Source organism: Desmodus rotundus, chromosome 4 (assembly GCF_022682495.2).
Source record: "Desmodus rotundus isolate HL8 chromosome 4, HLdesRot8A.1, whole genome shotgun sequence".
Taxonomy (NCBI): Eukaryota; Metazoa; Chordata; class Mammalia; order Chiroptera; family Phyllostomidae; genus Desmodus; species Desmodus rotundus.
In genome coordinates, this window is record NC_071390.1 from 135,035,934 (window position 1) to 135,057,099 (window position 21,166).

At 35.7% G+C, this 21,166-nt stretch overlaps 1 protein-coding gene across 4 annotated transcripts in view; it reads left to right on the forward strand.

The window, feature by feature from the left end:
• LOC112321614 (ankyrin repeat domain-containing protein 26) overlaps window positions 1–21,166 on the forward strand; it is a 117,941-nt gene that overhangs the window by 12,123 nt on the left and 84,652 nt on the right. For all 4 annotated transcript variants that reach the window (XM_053922474.1, XM_053922475.1, XM_053922476.1 and 1 more), the window contains exons 5-13: window positions 2,053–2,126; window positions 4,386–4,445; window positions 5,611–5,644; window positions 8,082–8,154; window positions 9,596–9,656; window positions 9,748–9,950; window positions 18,103–18,232; window positions 18,526–18,587; window positions 21,027–21,129. In XM_053922474.1, the coding sequence (XP_053778449.1) occupies window positions 2,053–2,126; window positions 4,386–4,445; window positions 5,611–5,644; window positions 8,082–8,154; window positions 9,596–9,656; window positions 9,748–9,950; window positions 18,103–18,232; window positions 18,526–18,587; window positions 21,027–21,129 (800 nt within the window). The remainder of the gene's footprint in view (window positions 1–2,052; window positions 2,127–4,385; window positions 4,446–5,610; window positions 5,645–8,081; window positions 8,155–9,595; window positions 9,657–9,747; window positions 9,951–18,102; window positions 18,233–18,525; window positions 18,588–21,026; window positions 21,130–21,166) is intronic.

A 21,166-nucleotide genomic window follows, 5' to 3' on the forward strand; every position in this document is an offset into this window, starting at 1 on the left:
TCCCTAAGTGACTATGAATTACTGCCACCAGATACAATGGATTTGTCAGGTTTTATCCTTTTTTATTTCTAGTATGTTTTGATTTTTTTATTTCTAATTGGTATGGGTAGAAGGAAGAATGATAACTTTGATTGAATAAACTTCTCCTTTAATGAAGACTAGTCATAGGTGGGTGATAAAGGAAAAAAAGATAAGCTTTCAGGTCACGTGAGATTGGGTGTAATGCCTAGCTTTCCCACATGCCAGGTGTGTGACCTTGGCAACATTACTTGTCATCCCCAAATATGTCCCTGATATGAAAAAGATAATAGTAATGTATCCTTCAAGGGTGGTTCTGTGTAAGATTATCTAGCATTTAACTTAGTGCCTAGCTCATGCTTATCAGCATCAATAACACTGTGACTATTATTATCATAATTATTATTGATATTATTGTTCTTAAGCCTGCCAAATAGCTTTTATTTACCTGACTTCTAGCTGACTTTAAAGTACAATACATCAGACTAAGGATGAAACAGGAAATTCTTGATTTAAATCTTCACCTACTTCAGATTAGTGACCTCAGCATAGTTTCTTATCTATTTGAGGACTTAACATTAGCAAATTCTACTATCTAATACCCAAGTGGGACAAGAGGCTTTCTTTTTGTCCCTTCATTTTAGCCTTGGAGGTAATTTACAAAGATGAACACTTCAGCATGTAAGTGGTCAATTCTACACAGATAAAAACAGGGTATTAACTTGGTAACGTATATTAATTAGCTGTGTAAATAGCTTAATTGAAGTTCCTGAGGGTAAAGTTTATCTCTGTATTGTAATAGAACAGCCCTCATGCCAGCTGTAAATGGTGAGTCCGCAAATATAGTCAGACTTTTTCTTCAGTAAGGCATTGATGTCTTTTCTCAAAATAACTGTGGATGGACTACAGAAGAATATGCTTTCGTTAGTGGTTTTAATTTGTGTTTACATTAAAATGCTAGTTATCACTAAACTGAGGTTTAAAATAATTTAACCATTACGTCTTATATAACAGGTGAGATTTCATAGTTTGGTTCAGGCAGTTTGGGAATGTCAGTGAATTAGTCTGTGCCAGCAGCCAGAAACCAAGCAAAAGACTAGACTAATGAGCAATAGCAATGGGCCAGATTCTTCATCTCAGAACTTTTAAGATCTGTATCGTTAGGGATCCTAACATTACCCATTTCTTTCTACATAGAGCCCCCATGCATGGGGTACAAATAATGTCACATCTCTGATTTTTCTAACTAGTTATATGGGGTCTTGAAATGTTCAGTTTAGCAGAAAGTTGTGTATTTTCTGCGGGCTATCTCTTGTGCTGTTCTCCTTGAATTTTTCAAGAACCTAAAGGGTTCTCTAGTTCAAGGGATGTAATTCTCTTTCGCAAGTCAGATGGAGACGTAAAAAAAGACAGATGAATCATTTTGTTGTTTCCATTGATTCTATTGCTACAGAGATGCCGTTGAAACTGGTCTTTCAGTCATGGTTGATCTTTGCTGCCAGGTTGCCCTTGCTGATCTGGATTCCCAAGTCTTCATATTGATCTATACTGGGACTTTTGAAAATTACACCTTTTTTATTTTCTTTTTAGTTTACATACATATGCTTGTGTGCTCAGCCCTTATTCTAATTACTAGCACCTTGTTCAGACAGCTGGGCCTCCCAGCTTTAGCCACCCACAGCCTTCCCCTCACACTCAAAAACCTATGTGGAGCTCACAGCTTAGTCCACACCTTTGTGCACTAGTTATCCTTTGAGCATTTTGCATTTTTTTTCTGCTAGCAGGTGTTAGTTGGAATCAAGCTAACTAATTAATTTACAAGACTATACTACCCTCAAATCATGATTGTTTGACATTACTTTTTTTTTCTTAAAAAGTTTGTAGAATTTACAAATTTGAAGTGTATGGTGTAAAGTTTTAATATTAGCTCAGATATTATCTGAAATACTCTAAGAATTTAATGTATTTGAAAAATATTTTTGATATCAGTATTAAGATAGTAATATTATTTATCACCATTTTTTTTATACACAGCAATCATCAACTAACTTCTGAATACAAAGGAGAAAGGAGACCTAAAATGTGTTCTGAAAGTAGCAAAAGTCTTGGTAAGACATCTGATAGTGTATTACTCTTGGCGGTCCTACCATAGATAAGTGAGATTAAGGAAGTTTTGATAATGAAAGAGCAGTGAAAGAAAAGTGTAAATTGCATGTACAGTTTTTCTTTCTTAATTTCTTTCTTTATAGAATAGTATTCAGTCTTATTTAAAAAGTTAACTAGGTAATTTAAAATCTGGGGCAATGTTTTCTGAAAAGAAGTTCATTTATTTAGTCATGACCCCTAAAAGTTCATATGATATCTTTATGTGAAAGAGAAAAGATTTTTAAGTTACAATGTTGTATGTTTCCTTTATAATCACATAATAACAAATTAGACTTGTTATAAAAATGGTTCTTTAGTTTTTACAACAAATGGATTACATTTAGTAAATAAATACTTGTTATTATATCCTTATTTGTCTCACTAAAAAAGTAACTAAAACTAGGAACTCAACAATACTTTCCTAGTACGATAAACAAATGGCAAACAATAGGAACTATAAAACTTAGCCATGTGCAGCATTCCCAATGAGATTGTTTTTTAAAGCTGTCTGCCAATAGTATAGAAGTCAGAAAGGCAGTGCCTTGTTGAGAAGCATAGGTTATTATACTTACTATACCAAAAGGGTCTCATTATTATCGACTTAATTTCTCATAGGTCAAAACAGAATGAGATATGTTGACTTCATTAGAAGAGATGCTTTTCTGTTTGCTAGATAACTGTCACGACACTGCAATTTCTTCAGAACAAGATTCTCTTATTATTGGTCAAAAGATAATCGTAATCAATATTCAAATAGCACAACTAGGGACGCAACACATTATAATAAAAGTATAAAAATATTTCACAATAACAAAAACGCTAGTGTGATGCCTGGATGTGGCACATTGTGCTGTGTGAACTGGATGAGGACACCTTTGACTAGGAGACCTTTATCAAAGTACTTGCGGAGGTTGGTTTTGCAAGTAATACGAAACACAAAGATGAAGTAGGGTTTTGATCTTTAAGGTGCTCATAATATTATAGAGCTGTTCCTGGTTTATTTCTGTGGTTTTTTTAAACAGAATTTTCAAAGAAAATTTCAAAATTCATTTATTCATTTGTCTGCTTAATGGTTTGCTGTTTAACTGTTAAGTGTCTCAGGTGCTGTTATTCTGATGTTGCAAAATACAGACATTTTAAAAACACAGTCCCTGCCCTTCAGGAGTTTGTTATTGTTGTCATTTTTATTACTTACTATAATTTATTCAGTGATTAATAGGTGCCAGAGCCCACTAGGAGCTTATAATTATCATTATTTATTCTTTTTTTATTGGTACATAATAAGTGCCATACCTTCTAGTGTACGACGGGGAATTAGGGTTTTAAAAAAGTGGGTAGAATTTTTCTTGAACTAGCATCAGTTCATTATGAAGTTTTCACCTGTTCATGCTGAAATAAAAAGTCAGGAAGCTTAATTCAATTTAAAACGTGGTCTGTTTCTAGGCCTACGTGTTTTTTATTTTGCTTATAAAGTCTTGTTCGTTTAAGAAACAGCAATAATAGTTGGTAGTGTTTGTTTTTCCCTGTGAAAGCCTTCTGTTAAGAGCCCATGGTTGACTAGGTCAGGGGTAGTGGCAAAATAAAGTAGAGACAGAAAAGAGGTCTAATTAATATGATTTAATGATGATTGAATTTAAAAACTTAGCGAGGAGAGAGAAAACTAAGATGATTCATAGGTTTGCAGGTTGTGCACTGGCATTTAAATTGGACATGAAGAATAGGACTATCAGATGTGTGGGGAAGAGCAGCAGGTCAACAGGGAAGACCAGCTTTTTTTCCATAGATGTTGAGTTTGATGAAATATCAATGGATAATTTATGTACATTTTGTAGACAAATTCTTTTACTTTTTGGCTTGTCCTGTCAACAAATGCCTTTAATAAGTGAGTTATATTTTTAGTTTAATAAGAAATTAAGAAAAAATTAGGAACAAATAAAAAGAACTCTATAATCCCTAGTACAGTATTATATTACATATAATAATTATGTTTTTCTGTAGTTATCACAAGTAATTGATTCATAGCTATTATAAAAAGAAATTAAACACTGCTTAGTTGGAAAAAATTAATAGTAGTGTTTTTACTTTCTATATAGAAAGTTTCATACCATAGAATATATTGTCAGTCATTAGAATTATTTTTATTTTGATTAAAATAGGATTGTTGCTGGTTTCACATGTTTTCTGACATTGTTTCATTTATCCCTTTTATGCCTTTATTCAAGCGGATATAGATCTACAGGAGTCTCCAAAACAAGTATCAAGAAGAACAAATTCAATGACAGGTATAACACATCAGCCCAAATAATGATTCATCATTATCACCCAAAGTTCATAGTTTACGTTAAGGTTCAATTCACTCCTGGTGTTGTACATTCTGTGGGCTTTGACAAATGTATGATGACATGTATCCACCATCACAGTATACAGAATCATTTCACTGCCTTAAAGGTCCTCCGTGCTCCACTTATTCATCCCTTCATTCCTGCTAACCCTTGGATACTACTGATCTTTTTACTGAATGTTGTATAGTTGGAATCATACAGTAGGTATTATTTTGAATGTTTAAAAAATTAAAATTCCAAGGTAATTGAATGTAATCATCCAAGATGTTTTTTGTCCTTTATGGGTTGTTGTTGTTGTTGTTGTTGTTCATCAGCATGTGGTCTGATGACATATGCCTTACAAGCTGAAGAAAAAGCATGCTTTCCATATGCATTTGCCACGTACTGGGGAGGGTTGAGAAAAATGACATTTGCTCTCCTGCCCAGCACTAACTGTTTGGACCATCCTGCTCTCGGAGGTGGGTCCAGGTAGGCTCTAGCAATGGCAGGAGACTGTCTCAAGGGTCTCTACTTTATAAAACTGGAATCACAAAGTCTGTCATTCTTATCCTGCAATTGGAAATAGGTCCAGAAAGAGTCTGTTTCGTATGTTTTGCCATGCGCAAAGTGCAGTGCCCGTATCCAAGCTCCCTTGTGATAGAGTGGATAGTTTTCACCGAAGAGCTGGAGAAATTGTATTGTGTTCCAGCAAAATAAGTATCCTCTCTTCTAACCGCTCTTAACGGTGGGCGTCCAGAAAAATCATTCTATTTTAGTTTGACATTGTTAGTTTATGATACTGATTCTACTAATGATGCCCTTTTCTGTCAGTCTGATGGGGTTTGGTTAGGATTATGATCACTGTAAATAGCAGTTCACTTGGAGATACGAAATTAAGATAGATCTCATTCTTTTTTTTCTTGCACTTGTTATATATAAAAGAGGAGAAGTAAACGTTCTTAATGTATTAATTGCCTACTAATAGTGTCATTCATATTCACTGTAGTATAGTTTTACGTGTGGTCCCAAAGTAATACTTGCTAATGAAGCATCTGTCTGGTACTTTTAAAGTTCTGTATTTTTCCATTGTTGATTTAAAGTGTATTTTACTTTTTTTTTTTAATAGTGGTTGAGAATTCTGAAGAAGACTCTTTAAGCAGGTAGGAGGATTTTATGGATTTCTAAAAATTATGTGTTAAATAACTAAGGGAATGCAGAGAAAAGAAATGCACATTTCTTGAGTGTTCTGCCCTGGGCTGGACACTGTGTTATGTGATTAACATGTGTTGTATCATCTCTGCAATAGCTTTGCAAAGTACCTGTGCTCTGATAGCCTACTTTTCACTAATTAGGCAACTATGGTTCAGGGAGGTTGATTAATTGACCCATGATTCCACAATTAACAGTGGCTGACCCATGATTTGAGTGTCATCCTGCTTGGCTCCCAAATCCATTCTGTTGTCCTTCAACACACACTGATAAGTTTCTGTGTAGCACTGGCATCAAGATAAACACACAAATCAGTTCACCTCAGAAAGTCAGATCTAGTTGTGTGGTAACTCTGACTTAGAGTTTTCCTAAGAAGTGCAGTTAGTCCAAGCACTTGTCTTAAAATACTTGACAACTGCAGTGGTAACTAGTACCTTGTTTTCCCCAAAACTCTTTTAGGGCACATCTCAGTTAGCTATGGCCACAGATAGGCTTTACCTAAGGAAGACCTAATCAGGCAAGTATTTTTAAGTATAATGATTTCTGTTCTTGATAGGAACTATTTTTTTGTAAGTGAAGAATATCTGTGCATAGACTATGTTATGTTGATTAAATTCAGCATCTATTTCGAGGATATTTCTCATTGACTTCTTTACTCGTTGACTTCCCAGTCTGGTTTTCCCTTCATGCCAGTAACTTTGCCTAGTTGTATGAGTTTTTTTTTTTCTTTTTTACCTAGAGTCCTTTTTTCTTTCATGACTTTTTTTGATTTTTAACTTTCTTCTCTGCCTTTTTTGGAACTTCTCTCATTGTCTTAGTTTTTCCCACTTCTGCCAGCTACATGTTCTCCATTTTTCTATAGATTGAATCAAGAGCACATTAAGGAATCTTACCAATTAATCAAAACACCCTCTAGTATTTCAACCTGTGTTTAACATCCTGGCAAACTGGTTGCTTATATGTAAAATTTGAAACTCAAAGAAATTAAAGTGACTTATTTGGATATGGCAAGTGGTGGAAGTGAGATGTAAATTTAGGTTTCTAACCCTAGTAGGGACTGGGTGTGGTGAATGCAGTGCCAGAAGATAGAATAGAATTAGCTGCGAAATCCAAAAGGAACAACTCTGGGTTGTGATAGGAAGAAGGGTTTTAGAGAAGAGATTAGAGCAATTAGAGAACAGGTAGGGAAAAGAGATTAGAATATTGGGGCTTATGACAATTAAAGATAGGTTAAAAGAAGGAAGGCCACAGGATGCTGGGGGTTGTCTAGAAAGGCAGATTAAAATAAAGGTTTCAAGAAAGTTCTGAAGAGGTGACTGCTCTTTTGTTTGTTTGCTTAATTGGAAAAACTAGCAAAATTCAAGGTTTCAATTGAAAGGTATTAAAATAACTTGGAAAGATTCTCCTTATTGTAAACAGGACGGTGGTATCATCTATCTGAACTCCGACTTACAGAATGGGGCTTAGATCCCCCGAGTTGTAAGGAACTGGAGATTGCTGAACTGTGTAGATTCGTGGCCCAAGACAGGTGTCTCCTCATATCTGCCTCTTTTCCCAATTAGCTGATGTCCTTCCCATGTAGGAATGGGGTAGGAATGGCTGTCAAATTGGTAATGGAGTTGGGTAGTTGATAATATGCCTATATTAGGAATGGATGGCAGACTCCATTTAGCTTATTTTCCAGGAGCAGAGAAATAGAGAGCTCTGTCTCTTGGTCATTTGAGCCCATCCTTGTTTCAAGAGTCCATGTCTTCATGGGCTGAATAGTTAAAGGTTGGAGATGGTCTTGGAGCATGCAGAAGGGTGATGTGGGAGTGGGAAGGCTAACAACATTTCATTTGTTCTTTGACATTTGGACATTTAACATGTAAATATTTCAAGGAACTCCCTATACTGTTTTTGGGAAAAGGAAGAAATAGAGTCACCTTAGTGAGTTCCTTCCTAAAGAAACTAGATGGCTATTTTTGATGGACATAGATTAGTTTTTGAAGCAAGGACAGACAAGGGCGAAGAAACAGTGTGTCTTTCTACCTTGATTCAGGTCATCAGATCTCTTCCAGTTCAGGAATCAGAACTTGTGTCTGCCATTTATTGGATTTTTAATTCAGCCTTTAGGAATTTTGGTGAAAACAAATAAACTTCAGGCTTTGCCAGTATGTTGGCTGTCGCCCTTTGTGGGAACTTAGAGAGCATCTTCATTGAATAGTTCATAGGTTGGGAGAAGTGGAGGCAGAAATAGATAATTAAAAGCTTTTTTAAAACAGGCCAAATTTTAATTATAACAAGAAACTTCATTTAATACACAGATAGCTGACCTTACACTCAACTCTTTTTGGTTGGTTTTTTAAAGGAATGAACTGATTTTTGTTGGCTACTTTTATTCTAAAGGCTGTCCAGCAAACCTGACATTGATGATTCATGGCCTACATCAGATGATGAAGACTTCGATTTTGATGCCAAGGTAAAGCGCTCTGTCATGGAATTAATTTTCCTGCTCTAAGTTTAGTTCTGTGTAGCACTTACTCTTAAAATGTAGTAGTGGTCTACCTATCATTGTTTTATGTTTATAATGAAAAATTGGTCAGAGCAAACCATTTCGGTAGAAACATGATGCATTGCATATTTTTTTAACTGTAAGTACTGAAGGTGGGGGCTGAAAAAGAGAAAGGGCTGGAAAGTACATAGTGATAAAAAAATTATATGGGGGAAAAGTTTCTCACTAAAGACGAGATGGGAAATTTGGTCAAGGATAAGGATTTTTAATATGACTTTTAAATGATACCAGCATGATATTTATAATATTCATGCCTAAGTGATTCTTTAGTGGACTCAATTACTTACTGTAATAATCAGGAAATCTTGGTGTCTCTCAGTTCTAAAACTATTTATCATATAATTTATAGTTTTCTTTCTTCTTGGGCTGCTTTTATTTTGGTATCATATAACTGTTAGGAGAGAGTTTTATTTTTTCTAACTTAGGTTCCACATTTGAACTGAAATAATATTATAAGATGTGTAAATTTAGAAATTTAAATTGTCTTTCTCGAAAACTATTGCAAAAGGATCCCACTGTGTTTTAAATCATTCCATTAAGAGTCTATTTAAAATTATGTATTTAATTGAAGAATACATGTTTTGCTTAAAATAATAACTAGCTCTAGAAGCAGAAATTCTTAATAACCAAATAGTAAAACATCAAATTTCAGAAAAGTCGTCGTTGCTTTTAAACTTTTTATTTCAATTACAGTTGACTTTCAATATTATATTAGTTTCAGATGCACAGCACAATGGCATGAGGTCCATATAAATCACAAAGTAATCTCCCCAATAAAGCTAGTATTCCCCTGACACCGTACATTGTGCTACAATATTACTGACTGTATTCCCTATGCCGCATTTTGTATCCCCATGACTATTTTGTAATTACTATTTGTGTTTCTTAATCCCTTCACTGTTCTGCTACCTGCACCCCATCCCCCCCACCACCATTTGTTCTCTGCATCTATTTGTTTCTTTTTTGTTTGTTAATTAGATTTCATATGTAGGTAAAATCATATGGTATTTGTCTTTCTCTTTTTGACTAACGTCACTTAGAACAATACCTTCTAGATCCATCCATGCCAGTGATTTTTAATTAGTGTGCAGCTAGAGTTTTTAACACATGCAATACCCAGCTATTCAGTCAGGGGCACTGACCTCTTTTCCCTTAGATTGTCAAATTAAGAAAATGACAACAACCAACATAACAATAGCCATCTGGAGTGAAAGATGAAAGTCTTCTTTCACTCCAAAAATGGAATCACATCTGAATGATTCCATTTTTGTGTAAGCTCACATAGGAATGGTGAATATTATTGTTGTTTTCAAATTTGTTACTTAAAGATATGATTTTTTTTTTCTAGAATGTCATGAAGCCAAGCTTAACAAAGCTAATGACTGCTATTCAACAATCCCATGAAAACTGTAAGCTACTTGAAGGCTCTCTGTACTTCTGTTATTCATTGTTTTGAAGTTACAAATATTTTCATGTATTCTTTACTTTATTTTAATGTAGCAGAAGCAAAATATGCCATTGTGAGACCAGAAAATAGGGCCTTATGTGAAAACGATACTTTTCATAGTGAAATTGAAGATGTGATTGAAACCCTTCCCAAGACATCAGAAAAAGTCCAGGACTTTTCTCAACCTGCCTTTTTGTCAGTTGAACCTCTTCTAAAAGCTTCTCACATGTCCTTAGAGGTCATTGGTCTTCCAAAGGTAAGTTATTTTGTTATTTTAACTGTTTTTTTCCCCCGTGATTTTTCACATACCATACCCCTGATCCTTCTATAGTGATGACCGGGACCCTAGAAAGAAATGGAAGTCCTCAAGATCATAATAGAAACCAAGAATAATAAGAAGAGCAATATAGGTACAGGATTGGGATTTATACAGGTTAGTGGGCGTGTATAAACAGTTCTTACATATGCCCTAATGGAAAGAAGACATTGGAAAGCAACTAGAAAGAACAGGTAGATAAACGTGAAGATATGAAGAGGATAAAGGGGAAAAATCCCTGTAAGAAGAGTAAGATGAAAATAAAGATTTAATAAGACAGTCAAGATGAAGAGATTATAAAAACCCAACAGAAATATAGGGGTTAAGTGAAGGTAGGAACTCATTATATTATGAAATATGATAGAATAATTTTTAATGCAAATTAAGCAAAGAAGCCTAGGTAATGAAAAAATTGCTCAGACTCTTCTGAATTACTTACAGCTGATTTTTATGAAGAACTAAAAGGAAATTTAATTGTAACCTTTTTCTGGTTATTAAAGTTTTAATTTGAAATTGCTTTTTAAATACTCACCTTTAAGTTTAATAAATTGACATCTTATATGTTATCTAATAAATTCTGAGTTTATAAATAATGCAAATTGAAATCTATTTTAGGCCTTATCCGATTTATTGTGAATTATGAATTTTTGCCAATCTTTTTCTTGTTGCTGATATCTTACTGTTTCATATATACTTAACTTTCTAAATTAACTCATCTTACACTTCGGTATAATCTGGGTAGATGTTATAGATATTTTTCTTTTTTCTTTTTTGCTGGTAAAGAGAGAAAATAACCATGTTTTTCATTTTTTTCATTAATTAAAATAAAAAATTATGGGGGACTTTTCATCTAGATTGTGGCATAGACAGACATGGCTCGCCTCCTTGCACAACCGTATCAAAATTACAACTAAAATATAGGACAGCCATCACTCAGAACTATCAGAAATCAAGTTGAATGAAAGTCTGGCAACTACAGAATTAAAGAAACCACATCTATCTGGACTAGTAGGAGGGGCACCAACATGGAATGGGCTGGTCCCACACCCATGTGTGGTGTTTAAAAATTTGGAAGGGATATCTCAGGAGTGAGGAGTCCCAGCCCCATACCAGGCTCCCCAGCCCAAGGTCCCAGTGCCTGGAATATAAGTCCCCACAACTTCTGGCTATAAAAGTCAATGAGATTGAGTTGGTAGGAAAACTTTTGGAGTCCCAAGCAGTTCCTCTTAAAGAACCTACACACGGACTCACCTACTCAGACTCATTCCCTCTGTGTTCCAGGAGTGGAGTAACAGCTTGAAAGGCACCAGTAGCATACAGGGAGAAACAGAAGTGCCTGGCATCAAGGCACACAGAGGCCATGGTGTCTTTTCTGAACCCTTCCTGCATAGAGCCCCAGAGCCAGCAAACTGGTGCCATATCTGAGACTCCATCAACCTGGCTAACACTGTTTGACTTGCCCTGGAGATCCCCAGAGACTCCACTTCACCCAACTTACTGGTCCGCCCACACTGTTTTTCCATTTGAATGGCTGGTTTTGGCTCAAGCTTCACAACTTCCTAAATCCTCTCAAACAAACAATATCTGGCCTCAGTGAGTTCCAGGCCCAGCACAAGCAGCCATCTCAGATTGCTTTATAGCTCAGGAAGGGTGGCCCAGGGCAAAACACAAGTGGGGGCTGACCTTGGCCTGCACCACCTAGGAAACCCCAGGACCTGCACATCTAGTGGGTAGCTACAGACGGCCCCCACCATCCTGCCTCTGCACAGCTGATCCTCCATGGAGGGCGGAGGTTGGTAGCTAGTGGTCACAGCCAATTCTTGCAGATAACTGGCCTGGGTAAATCTCTCCTATTGACCTGCCAACGGCAATCAAAGCTCAACTGTAGGAGGGGGCTGTGCTCACCCCACATGCAGGGCACACTGAGAGTACCCAACTTGGGTGATAGGGAAGGCTGTGCCACTGGATCCTGCAGGGCACCTACTACTTTAGACCACACTACCAAGACACAGAGTCAGAGCAGTTCTACCTAATACATACAAACAAACACAGGGAGGCTGGCAAAATGAGGAGACAAAGAAACATGGCCCAAATGAAATAACAGATCAAAACTCCAGAAAAAGCTAAAGAAAATGGAGTTAAGGAATCTATCAGATGCAGAATTCAAAACATTGGTTATCAGGACGCTCAAGGTACTTAGTGAGGACCTCCGCAGCATAAAAAAGATCCAGTCAGAAACGAAGGATACACTAACTGAAATAAAGAACAATTTACAGAGAAACACAATAGAGGGAATGAAGCCGAGAATCAATTCAGTGATTTGGAACATAAAGAAGCAAAAAACAACCAATCAGAAGAACAAGAAAGAAAAAGGATCCAAAAAAGTGAGGATAGTATAAGCAACCTCTGGGACAATTCCAAGAGGCCCAACATTCACATCATAGGGATCGCAGAAGGAGAAGAGCTAGGGCAAGAAATTGGAGATCTTTGAAAAAATAGTGAAAGAAAACTTCCCTAATTTGGTGAAGGAAATAGACATGCAACTCCAGGAAACAGAGAGTCCCAAACAAGGTGGACCCAAAGAGGACCACACCAAGACACATTATAATTAAAATGCCAAAGCTTAAAGATGAAGAGAGAATCTTAAAAGCAGTAAGAGAAAAGAAGTTAGTTACCTACAGGGGAGTTCCTAAAAGATTGTCAGCTGATTTCTCAAAAGAAACTTTGTAGGCTAGAAGAGATTGACAAAAAATTCTCAAAGTCATGAAAACCAGAGACCTATAGCCAAGATTGCTCTACCCAGTAAAGCTATCATTTAGAATCACAGGGCAGATAAAGAGCTTCTCAGACAAAAAAGAGTTAAAGGAGTTCATCATCATCAAACCATTATTATATGAAATGTTAAAGTGCTTATTTAAGAAATAGAAGATCAAAAGTATGAATAATAAAGTGACATTAAATACATATCTACAGGCAATTGAACCTAAAAACAAACCAAGCTAACAAGAACAGCAGAGACAGAATCATGGATACAGAGAGCATTTTGATGGTTGCCAGATGGGTGGGGGGTGTAGGGGAATAGGTAAAGAGGTGAGAGGGTTAAGGAGTACAAATAGGTAATTACATAATAGCCATGGGATGTAAAGTATAGTATAGTAAATGGAGTAGCCAAAGAACTAATACGCATGACCCATGGACATGAACAATGGTGGGTGGATTTCCTGAGTGAATGAGGGGTGAGGGTTGGAGGGAGGCAAAGGGGGAAAATCGGAACAACTGTAATAGCATAATCAATAAATGTTTCAGGTTGTCCCAGAAGTTTGTAAGACTCTCTTTAATTTTTGGAATTCTTGTTTCTTCATCCTGTCTGGTTGGATGTTTATTTTTTCTTTTTTGTTCCAAATTGTTGCTTTGAGTCCTGGTTTCCTTCCTGTCGCTGTTGGTTCCCTGAATATTTTGCTTTATTTCATTTTGGGTATCTTTCATTTGTTTTTTCATTTTTTGACCAAGCTCAATCAAATCTGTGAGCATTTTGATTACCAGGGCTTTAAATTCTCCATCAGAAAGTTAGGCTATCTCCTCATCGTTTAGTTCTCTTTCTGCTGTTTTGCTCTGTTCTTTCATTTGGGCCATGTTTCTTTGTCTTGGCGCTGCTGATAAGTTGTTAAGGGGGCGGGGCCTTAGGTACTCATCCAGGCCCCCCAGAGAGGGAACAGTGCAGCTCCCCTGCTAGTCCCTAGTGTACTTTCCAATGGACTCTCGTGTGAGACTGGGAGTTTCTCCCACTGTGGCAACTGCCGTAGTCCACTGTCAACTCTGAGTCTCAGTTTTCTCTTAAGCCAGCCCTGCCCATGCAGCCCGGTGCCTCGCTGCAGCCAGTCCCATCTGGCTTAGCCCCGTCCTCAGCCTTACCTGTCTGGTTGTTGTGATTGATTTTTTCTTTAATCCTTGGTTGTTGGAGTTCCATGCAGTTTGATTTTCTGGCATTTCTGGTTGTTTATGGGTTTTAGATTGGTTGTTATCCTCCTTTTGGTTGTACGAAGAAGCGAAGTGTTTCTACCTATACCTACATCTTGGCGGGAACTTTCAGGAGCACCTAAATATATAAAGCAAATCACGATAGGCATAAAGGGAGAGAGCAACAGTAATACAGTCATAGTAGAGAACTTCAATACCCTATTGACATCAATGGGTAAATCTTTCAGACAGAATATATGCAAGGTAGTAACAGCCTTAAATGACACATTAGACCACATAAATTTAATTGGTATTTTTAGATCATCCTCCCCCCCCAAAAAAGTAGAATATACATTTTTTAAAGTATACATGGAACATTTTCTAAAATAGACTGCACTTTAAGCCATGAAACAAATCTTAATAAATTAAAAAAGTTAAAATTATGTGAAGCATATTTGTCAACTACAAATTACAAGAAAAAACTGAAAAATAAACAAACACCTGGAGGCTAAATAATATATTATTAAACAAGGAGTGGATTAACAATGAGATCAAGAAAGAAATAAAAGTTTCCTTGAAACAAATGAAAATTCATAGCAATACAGGCCTACCTCAAGAAACAAGAAAAATCTCAAACAATTTAACCTTACCCAAAGGAACTAGAGAAAGAACAATAAGCAAAGCTAAAAGTGACTAGAAGGAAGGAAATAATAAGGATCAGAATGGAAATAAATAAAGTACGGTCTAAAAAAAAATACAAAATATCAATGAAACCAACAGCCTGTTCTTTGAAAGGATAACCAAGGTTGATAAACCTTTTATCAGACTCATCAAGAAAAAGAGAGGACCCAAAGAAATAAAATCACAAATGAAAGAGAAGTGGCAACTGACACCACAGAAATACAAAGGGTTATAAGAAAATACTAATAGTAATTATATGCCAACAAATTGGACAATCTAGAAGAAATGGATAAATTCCTAGAAACAAAAAATCACACAAAACTGATTCAAGGAGAAATAGAAAATCTGAACAGATAGATTACTACCAACGAAATTGAATCAGTAATCAAAAAACTCTCAACAAACAAAAATCTTGGACTACATGGCCTTACAGGTTAATTTTACCAAATATCCATTGAAGAACTTACATCCATTCTTCTAAAACTATTCCAGAAAATTCAAGAGGAGTGAAGACTTCCAAGCTCTTTTTACAATGCCAGCATTATCCTGACTCCAAAACCAGACAAAGACATTCCGAAAAAAGGAAATTACAGGCCAATATTCCTGATAAACATAGATGCAAAAATCCTCAAAATATTAGCGAATGAAATTCAGCAATACATTCAAAAGATTATACACCATGATCAAGTGGGATTTATTCCTGGTCTGCAAAGTTCAATATCCACAAATCAATTAATACCAAATGCCAAATAAAAGGAAGGATACAGATCATATGATTATATCAATAGATAACTGCAAAAGCATTTGATAAAATCCAGCATCCAGTTATGATTAAAAAAAAAAAAACTCTCAGCAAAGTGGGAGTAGAGGGAATATACCTCAATGTAATAAAAACCACATATGACAAACCAACAGCTAATATCCTACTTAATGGGAAAAGCTAAAACATTTTCCGTAGGATGAGATCATGTTTTATATTTTAAAATCATCAAATGGGCTCATTAAAACATGTCTGTTAACATTGTTCTCTAAGCAACTACTTTGGTGCATTAGCTGCAAAAACTAATATGTGAAAATCACGTGAGCTACTTATTCAGTTGCCTATGGATAGACAGCCAGTTGTTTTGCCACTGTAAACAATGATACATCGAACATCTCTGTGCTCTAGTCTGCAGCCTGCTCCAGGGCAGAATCAGACTGAGCAGGATGGGAGGGCACACAGACTCCCCCTCTGTGTGCTCTGAGTGTTGTCACAGTGCTTCATTCTAGGGATTGTTCAGGAATGGGAGACTAAAGGAAGGGAGAAAACGTAGGAAGGCATGAAATGGGAATGGAGATGGAGTGGGATGGCAGAGCCAAATGTGGTTTCAGCCCGGACACATATGCAAGTATCAAATGAATGAAATCACAATTTCTGATTTTTTCTTGATATAAAATGCTTGCTATTAAAAAATATCAAGGAAACAGTACCAAAAGTATACAAAATTATCTGTGAAAGATGATTTTTTACTTTTAAAAGTATCTTAAAAAATGGATGCATTTCATATTATTCTTAAGAAACTATTAACTTTGGTATTCGTAGTTAAACTGATCATGAAAATTCATATCTAAATCTCAGACTCAGACATGCTAGTGACTTGATTTTTTAGTCCCCTTTTCATTTGGTCCTTCTTGATAATCATATATATATCTGAAGACTTTTAAATGTTCAACTTGGGTAATTATAGTTTTATTAGTTTTTATGCTAGATTTTTTTTGTACATCTTTAAGTATCATCCTATATGGAAAGGGTGTGAAACTCATTTTCACTGGGGGCCAGCCACATCAGCCTTGTGGTTGCCTTCAAAGGGCCAAATGTAATTTTAGGACTGTATAAATTAACTACTACTTAACTAGCAGCAAGGAGCTCGGCGCTGCCGCCGGGTAGATACAAGGTGCCAGGACGGATAAACAAGGTGGAGGGCCAGCTTCGGCCTTCGAGCCTTGTGTTTCCCACCTGTGCCATATGGAGAAGACAGGCAATTAAAGCCATTAAGAGTGCTGTTGACCGGGCAGTGAGAAAACCGTGTGAATTTTAAAATAGGGTTTTATATTCCTTTGATACATCATAGTGGTACTTAAAACACCTCATAATTTTGTAATCACATAAGCATTTATCTTCAACAATTCAAAATTTGTCTTTTGAAATTAATATTTAAAAAGGAGTCTTCTAAAATTGTAAATTGATATTTTATTAAATTTTTTCATTGAAATTAAAATGTCTATACTAAATTATCCCAGAAATATTTGCATATATTTGTAAAAGGGTATTTTATATTGAAACAAAATTTGAAATGTATAATTGAAAAATTGAGTCCCATGTTGTTTTATAACCCTGCTCTTATTTTTATTTTCAAAATTTTAGAAATTCTATGTAGGTTTGCATTACTGAATTAGTCCGTTCAGTATATTTTACAAATGTTTATCTTCTTAACATCATATGCTTTTCCTGAATAAGGTCGTCTGGTTTTACTTCAAGTGTATTTACCTAGATCTTTCTTCTAAGTCCCCTGGGTGCCTCAAATTTGATATGTCCCAAACTGAAGACATTGGCCCTGACCCTTTCCTCTGTCCTGACTGGGTAGTCTGCTCTGTCACCTGTTTTCCCATCCTCGTAAAGAGCCGCACTGGAACACTGAAGCACGAAAAATCCCGACGCCAGCCCTCCCTGCAATCGCCACATCCAGTCACTCACCAAATGTAATACTTTCTTCCTGCTGCCATTTTTTATATCAGTACTTTACTTACAGTAATTTACTTTCTCACTTTCGATTTTGAAATACTCTTTTCTAGTTTTGCTCAGCTTATATTCATCTTTACATTGCTGCCAGAGTGACTGCTCTAAAATATATTCATGATGATGTAACTCCTACGCTTATTTAGTGGCTCTCCATTACATTGGGGCAACATTCATATGCTAGCAGGACACTCGCCTCCTTTGGTTGGGCCCTGAGTCTCCAGTTTTCTCTCTCCATCCCATTTTCACCATTCCGGTTTTACTACTCTCCTTTTGTACCCCCAGTTACCTCATTCTTTTGCTCATGCTGCCCTTTCTAGAATGCCCTTCACGCTCTTCCTCTGCGCTTCGTACATCTTTCATGGTACATTGTTTCCTGAGCTTCCCAGGTGCAACAGACTGTTGTCTCCTTTGTGCCCTTACTGTAGTTTATTCACTGCAGTTGTAGAACTAGCAAATGATACTTTTCTTATTTTCATGTATCTCTCTACCCCTACTAGAATATAGGGCAAAATCTTTTACTTACATTTCTAGCTTCTCCCAGGTTAGTGCCTATGATTTCATAGATAGAGTAAATGTTTGTTGGCCTACTGACTAAGTAAGTGACTGAGCAGGTGAATGAACTTGACTTTTTCTAAAGGCGGGGTTTTTATTTTGTTTTCCTTTGTTTTGCTATAGGAAGAAGCAACAAAGCCAGCAATTAAAATAAAAGGAAATTGTGCTGATATTATTGAAAGTGCTCCACAAAACCAAACAAATAATAACAATTTGACTTACGTTGATGGAGAATATAAAAACAATAGTAGTGGTAAGTTAGTGACTATCTATGAATTTTTTCCTTTGCTTAAATTCTGGGATAAACAAGTCTAATCCATATAGAACCAAACATCCATTTTTAAAGGGTTTTTTTGCTGTGTTTTCAGAAGTATCCCAACTACTGCCATTTTATTCTTCCTGCAAATGCTTCAACCCTCTGAAAGTCTTTTCTGCTATTACTTTTATTTTATTGAAATATGTGTAAATGGGGATAGACCTGTATATGTATTTAAAAATCATAGTAAAAAATGTTCACATTAATGTATCTGTGACTGTACTTTTTAGATAAAATGGCAACATTAGGATTAGGAGAAGATGAAGATAGAGAATCACTTTGGGACTCTGAGGTACAGTTTTACTATTATTATTAATATTATTTTAAATAAAAGGTACACTATGACTTTATGTTCTCATCTCTGTATTTGCCTGTTAAGATTATTTTCTTATATTTTAACCTATAATTAATAAAATAACTATGTGCTTAATACAGGGTGGGCAAAAGTAGGTTCACAGTTATTCATATGGAAAATAATACAATACTAAATTATTATAAATCTACTTTTACCCCACTTTTTATAATACTGCATAGTACAATTCCTCTAGTTTCAAGATCCACTTAATAAAATCAGTGTTGTATATTACAAATAACTAAGACTTTGAAGTCATAAATAATCAGTTTGGGTTCTAAAGTTAAGTTTACCTAAAATCTAAAGAATTCCAGGTCAACCTATGGCCGATGTATGTCACTGTGGTTTATATGGGTGTGTAAACCTCCTAATGAGATTCAGAGAGAAACAGTTTGGGTTGTAGTTTTTATAAGTGGGCACTTGAAAAGGTAATGCCTGGGACTTCAAAGCATTGTTCAGTTTGGATTGTCAAGTAGATGTGCAAGGAATATTTCCAGAAAAAGAAAAGCATGGTGAATAGTAATAAATATGTAGGAATATAATAACAACAATTTGGCTTAGTAACATAAGTAACAGCTGTTTCCGATAAGTAACAGCTATTTTCAATAGTTAAAACAGCATGCATTGAGTGCTTTATGGCAACCATACTTGTAATAACTTACGTATAGTGACCTGATGAGCTGATCTAAGGTGAGAGCTGTGGAAAGAGATATGAAGGGCCTGATATCTTGAATACAGGCATCTGCTACCTGATGGTACAAACACAGTATTTGAAGTCTAAGATCATGTCACTTAGTAGCTATGGGATCTTGGGAGAACTTGTTTTAACCTGTCGGAATATCAGTGACCTCATTCATAACAATGGTACTGATACCTACCTTTCACGTAAGCATGCTGAACAAATGTGGAAACAAATGCAAAAACACTCTGTAAGCTGTAAAGGGTGCTATGGTAACGTAAGACTACAGTGATCCCAGTGGTGTTCAGTGACTTACTAAATACTGAGCACACTTTTTATAAACCTGAAGGGCAATAAAATGGCAGTAGTGTCGAGAAAAAAATGGCAAAGTTAGGAAGGGAATGTAAATTTCTAATTTGGAGGATGTTAAGTTTTGTAGACTATTAATGGAGATATCCTGTAGGTATGTAGTGCTTTGGTACTTGGGACCTTCCAGATGAGGTCATACATGTTTTGACCTTAATTAAATTTCTGTTACAAAATACCAACTATGTGCTAGGCAGTTAGACACTGAATGTACAAGTTGAGGAGTTAGGCTGTAGTGAATGGGGAGGAGTAGAAAAACAAGTAAACAACAACCCATATGAGTCACTGTCAGTGCTTCATATGAAGAAAATGGAGAATGTTAGGTTAGAGAATATTGGGGGAGTTTTAGTTAGAATGGGCGTGGGAATGGAATTTAGGTGGTCAGAAAAGAACTTTGTAAGTGTGACAAAAACTTCCAAGTGAAGGAGCCAGTCACGTGAAGGTCCAGGAGAAGGACTTGCTAGACAGAGAGAACAATGGGTCACATCTGTTCATCATTTTCCTCTAACATCTTGGAATGACCTGGAAGCAGGAGGCAGGGTAACTGTCATAATGCTATTTTATTATTGTGGTTGTGTGTTGAAATGAATCAAAGTGTGCATAACAAGTGCCTGGCACATTTTAAATGGTTAATAAATAAATGTTTTTACTCTTCCCTTATTAAAGCTTCCTATATGTTTTTGAAGAGTTACATAAGAATATGTGCAATTTGTTGCAATTATTTAAACATAATTTAAAGAAAAGTTTTTCATACTGCTTTGCGATTTTATTCAACCATTCTTCCTATCAAAAATTTTATCAAATAATAGCTTTGTCTAAGTCTTAGAATACCTAACTAAAAGCAGGTTTTACAGTGTTTTGTTTATACTTAACACACTCTAAAGTTTCTTATTATGTCAAGTAATGTTCTTTCACACTCAGAAAAATTTTGTCAGAAATATTTAAAATTTTTAGCAAGTATACTTACTACATAGTGTGTTTTAAAAGGTTTTTTTTTTCCCCCCTAAAATGTTTTCTTATTTTGGTGGAGAATGCAAAGTAGAGGGAGGTATTTTGAAGTTAGTTCCTTGTTGAAATGTACATATACATCAGTATTTTGTCCAGGAAAGTATTTTCTCTGGCTTTTCAAGCTCAATATACAATCATTAGCCAAATGAAGATGGAAAGAAAGCTTGATCCAGAGAGCATATGTGAGGTTTTCTATGTAAATATTTTATTCAACACATGCTTCTCTTATTTTTCAGTCTAAATGCTTTTGAAGTAGGAAATTGAGATATTTTCTTAGAAAGGTGTTAGGAAATCTTTATGTAACTCATTATTGATATAAATTTTAGGAAAGTTTTTCAGCAAGTCTCTCACAGAGGCATCTTGATCATTTAACGGAAGACGTAGGTTCAGACAAGAGATCTGAAATTACACTAAATGGACAAGTAGAAGGTAAGAGTTGTATTTGATAAAATAGTTCTTTGACAAA